The 5,000-nt window shown below is 48.0% G+C and overlaps 1 protein-coding gene across 5 annotated transcripts in view; it reads right to left on the bottom strand.

The window, feature by feature from the left end:
- Positions 1-5,000, bottom strand: part of arhgap5 (Rho GTPase activating protein 5) — a 42,031-nt gene that overhangs the window by 7,220 nt on the left and 29,811 nt on the right. For 4 of the 5 annotated variants that reach the window (XM_042071610.1, XM_042071607.1, XM_042071609.1 and 1 more), the window contains exons 4-5: positions 4,140-4,217; positions 297-428 (exon numbers count right to left, since the gene is read on the bottom strand). In XM_042071610.1, coding sequence (XP_041927544.1) covers positions 297-428; positions 4,140-4,217 — 210 coding nt within the window. Of the gene's footprint in view, positions 1-296; positions 429-4,139; positions 4,218-5,000 lie in introns of those variants that run through there. The other variant, XR_006025333.1, reaches the window with a different exon arrangement.

Genomic DNA, 5,000 nt, shown 5'->3' with positions numbered 1-5,000 from the left:
TAGAAGTGAATCAAACCATCTGAATCTGAGGTGCCTCGTCAGTACATTTGGCCATTCTCCAACCAATCAATACATGACAAGTAACAAGGACAGGAAATCAAATCACCACACCAGGCATTAACAGAGCAGGAGTAAGAATATAAAGAAGTGACCCATATGGACTCGAGGTTGAAATTGTCATCAATGATCATCATCATTTTTGTGGAGCATTGCTAAGTGTGTGTGTGTGTGTGTGTGTGTGTGTGTGTGTGTGCGCGCGCATGTATGTATATATATATATATATGTGGTTACTCACTGGCTGCCTCCACCAGCTCGGGGTGTAGGTGGTAGGGGATAAGGGGGTCAGGCAGGTCGGCGAAAAAGGCCTTCAGGGCTCCGGCCACTGCGTTCACCGCCACATCCATCTCAATCAGGTCTATGCTGTGGTCTGCGGAGGAAGGAGACAGCAGAGTGTGAGACTCAAGAAATGCCACATTTTGTGTGTGTGTGTGTGTGTGTGTGTGTGTGTGTGTGTGTGTGTGTGAGAAGGAGACTGAAGAGGGGGAGGGTAGGTGAGAGAAAAAGGACAGCTATAATGACAAGAAAAGAAGAGGTGAGATGCAGTAAGCACTAAGAGGTGGTGGTGGTGTGTGTGTGTGTGTGTGTGTGTGTGTGTGTGTGTGTGTGTGTGTGTGTGGTGTGTGTGTGTGTGTGTGGTAAGCACTAAGTGGTGGTGGTGGTGTGTCTTTGTGTGTGTGTGTGTGTGTGTGTGTGTGTGTGTGTGTGGTGTGTGTGGTGTGTGGTAAGCACTCAAGAGGTGGTGATGGTGTATCTGTGTGTGTGTGTGTGTGTGTGTGTGTGTGTGTGTGTGTGTAAGAGAGAGAAGGAATAGAAAGGCACAGAAAGACGCAACTCAAAATAGAGACAGTGTGAAATGTTATATGAGGAAAGCAGCGAGGGTGGGAGACAGAGACAGACCAAGGTGCCGAGAGACAAAGAAAATGAAAGGGATAGATAGAGGAGAGAGAGAGAGAGAGTGTGAGGGTTGGTGGGGGGATAGCAGTGCTTTAAGGTGAACTGACAGCTGTCACTGCACATCTCTCTGCTGGAGCATGGAGGCAGGCGCGAGAGGAAAAAATAGTCTTATTTCACCAAATACTGCACACAGACAGGGGAAAAAAGGAGGGATTTAAAAAAGAGGATGGCAGCGAGAGAGGATGGGAGAAAGAGAGGAAAAAAGAGAGAGAGAGAGAGAAGAGAGAGAGATGGGTAACTAATGGTTCCGGGCCAGCAGGCTGATTGATGCCCTCAGTGGCTCTTTTAGGCAAAAGCTTTACCGTGAAGAGAAGGAGGGAGTGTGTGTGTGTGAGAGAGAGAGAGAGAGAGAGAGACAGGAAGAGAGGAGAGGAGTGAGTGAGTGAGTAAGAGATGAGTAAGCTGGCCATTCACTGGAAGAGCCTACTCTGCTGCAGCCAGCTCACACACCGCTGACCCACTCTGACCAAGATTCGATTTGAAAGATGGACGAAAACAAAGGAAAAAAGGCTTACAATGGGGACATTGGATGAAGTAGGGAGAGGGGGAGAGAGGGAAAGTGAATGCACGAGAGAGAGAGAGAAAGAAAGAAAGAGAGAAAGAAAGAAAGAAAGAAAGAAAGAAAGAGAAAAAGCTGCAAAAAATCTATAGCATGCATGTCCTCAGGGGAAAGGGTCCTGTTAGCGTATGCAGGAATACAGTGTGGAGCTCACAAAAGAAATAAATAGGAATAAACAAAACAAAACAGAATGGATTGCTAGTGTTAACTCAGCTCAAGCGCAAACTGTGGGCCAATTTGGGATATTTCACTGCAGAGGACGCACACACACGCGCACATACACACACACACACACACACACACACACACACACAAAAAAATAGCACAAAACCAATAACATTCTCTCCAATGCAAGAGATGAGAGAAGGTAAAACATATTGTGTTATTTACTCGTACTTTTTTAAATAAATGGCGGTGAAGAATGAAATTACTTTCAAGCCTCAAAACAATGGAGACATAGATTTAGTCTGTGTGTGTGTGTGTGTGTGTGTGTATAATCCATTATACTCCAGCAAAAGGGACATCCGGCTACCAATGGGCCGGCTTTCAAACAGCTAATCGATGAAAGAGGCCAAATGAGCCCAAAACACAAACTGTTCGGGTGCAGCATACAGACCACGTGTTCCAGTGGTGCCCACATAAGAGTTGCACCAGTTCCCTGCCAAACGCAACGCAAAACCAAAAGGCCCACCGTCAGGTGTGTGTGCCTCCATGGCAACAGTTTATTCCACTGCAAATGGGTTTTGTTTCACCAGAGACCGTCCCCATGTCAAAAAAAACAACAACAAAAAACACTCCGGCTGTCCAGAAACAGCTTCCATATATCCATGGCAGTGATTTCAAAATAAAGAGCCTTGGTCAAGCTACATCAGCTGACTGAGAGAGCCTGTGAATCGACATGGGATGAGATGCCGGTTCAGAGACAGAGACACTACTAGCCAACTCACAACAGCAGCCAGAAAAACAGTGTCTGTGTTCCACCCTAACATTCTTGACTTCTTCTGCTCCATGTACTGATTAATTGTAGCCACTCACCGTTGCGACAGTAAATATTGTAACGGCATTAGTGGTGTTTCTAATGGTTTGTACTGTAAGTGTATAAACTACCATTCACACACAGCCACACACAATGTCATAACATTTATTGCCCCCCACCCAATACTGGATTTGTCACTGCTTAATAGAGTAGGTCAAGAGACTGGAACAGCAGCAACACTGGCATTAATAACACAGTTATAAAGAGGCCATCCATTACATAGAACACACAGACACACACACACACAAAGCAGTCTTCACTGATTACAATTTCCAGTGCTGTTTAATGGTGATTAAAGTAGACGTTAGGGTAGAGCAGTTTTGCCTGTTTTTTGCTATTTGTACACTTTCCATTTATTTAGAAAATAAACGAAAGCAAGCACATCTTGTCTGCACCACAAGAAAAGACGTGGGTGTTTCTTAGTGTCTCTATATATGCAAAGCAGATTCAGGATGGAGGGCTGCTTAATCTGCCTGTGAGCAGCAAGACCATTAGAGGAAGTGTGTGTGTGTGTGTGTGTGTGTGTGTGTGTGTGTGTGTGTGTGTATGGGGTTTGTGTAGCTGGCTTATCTAAATAGCATGCACGCGCACACACACACAAACACTCACACACATACACACACACACACACTTACTTCTCCAACAAACAGTAGTGTGTAGTGTGTGTGTGTTTGTGTGTAAGCGAGTGAGTGAGTGAGTGAGTGAGTGAGTGAGTGAGTGAAAGAGAGAAAGTGTGTGTGTGTGTGAGAGAGATGGGAAAGTGTGTGTTTCTGCTTCTGCACACCTCTGCATGCCTGTGTGTGTGTGTGTGTGTGTGTGTGTGTGTGTGTGTGTGTCTGAGGAAGATGGGAGGGTGAGATAATGCATGAGGCAGTAAATTAAATGGTCGGCAGGTGGTTAGGACTGAGCGGAGGAGAATGTTTGAAAAGCTGGATTAGAGCAGTGGAACTATGGAGACGAGCGTGTCTGGGGGGGGGGGGGGGGGTCTGATGGGGGGGCTCTGCCTAAACGGAGTCTGCACACGGAAACAGCAGTTTACAGCTGCACTCCGCATAATGGCCCATCAGTGTTTGCGGAGGAGGTGGGCATGCAGATGATGGGACATATGGACACATATTATTATGACTTCAGAGAGAGAGAGAGAGAGGGAAAGGGGGAGAGAGAGAGATAGAGAGAGGGAGAGAGATAGAGGGAGAGGGAGAGAGAGGAAGGAATGAAGGGGGAGGGCAAAGAAAGGGGGAGGGCAAAGAAAGGGAGAGCGAGAGAGAGGAGCACGGCTACCCCCAGAGAGTTAATTACTGAACATAAAGAAACACAAAGAATACACCACTTGATGAGAGCTGTTTTGTGTGTGTGTGTGTGTGTGTGTGTGTGTGTGTGTGTGTGTGTGTGTGTGTGTATGCATATTAGTACTCGTGATTATCCCATTTTGTGAGCTACAGGAGGGGGAGAACAAACCATGGCGCTGTGTACCATATGCCAGCTCAGTTATGACAGGCTATTAAACACACACAAACACACAAGCACACCTTGATCAAACTGCTTCTGGATGTTGTCCTGGTCCGTTTTGTTGCCACTCACTCGATACAGCCCCTCTGTCGTCAAACCTGGGAAAGAGAAAAACAGAGAAAGACGGCGTCAGTGTAAGAGAAGTGAGAGTGCGAGACACTACATCAGGGCCTTCATTACCAGCACACATCCAAATTGGTACATCTGTCGCACCCACACTATTGGCCGACCTCACACAGGGGTCGGGGGAATCAATAGTGAGGGTGAACGGCACACCCTCCCCTGGCACCTACTCAGCCAGTCCCCCCCTGCCCCCCCCCCCCACACACACACACACACACACACACACAGGAATTTATGCTGAGAGCAGAGGTGCCCTGGTTCTTTGGGAGCCTGACAAGGAGGGGGGAGGGGGGGGGGGGGGGGGGGGGGGGGGGTTGACGGATCTCTCTCATGGGACTTGGCTCGACATCAGACAACGCATGCACATCAATACCCTGCATTAAAGTCGAGCCCCCATGCCTGCTTTTGGTTCATATGTGAAAAGTCAGAGTTGAGGAGCTTCGTTTTGACGGGCACACACACAAACACATGAACGCGACGGTTTCGCGTCAAGAGGACACAGGCGAAGTGCCGCGTTCGCTGAACAAAGCCGTCGCCTTATTAATACAGACAGCAGCAGCGTGCCCAGGCGTTCAACTCAAACCCTCACGGACACTTCAAGACACTTCAAACGACAGGGTGGGGTGGGGGGGAGGACATCGGAGGCAGCTGATGCTGCGGAAGCCAAAGGCAATCGGACGGTCCCCGAGGACGCCAAGGTAATTAGATTGCAGGTTGTTAGCAGTGCAGCCTTTGCTAGGCCTGCACACACACACACA

Source organism: Alosa sapidissima, chromosome 19 (assembly GCF_018492685.1).
Source record: "Alosa sapidissima isolate fAloSap1 chromosome 19, fAloSap1.pri, whole genome shotgun sequence".
Classification (NCBI taxonomy): Eukaryota; Metazoa; Chordata; class Actinopteri; order Clupeiformes; family Clupeidae; genus Alosa; species Alosa sapidissima.
Note: the sequence above shows the minus strand (reverse complement) of the source record. Positions and strands in the feature narration are given on the sequence as shown.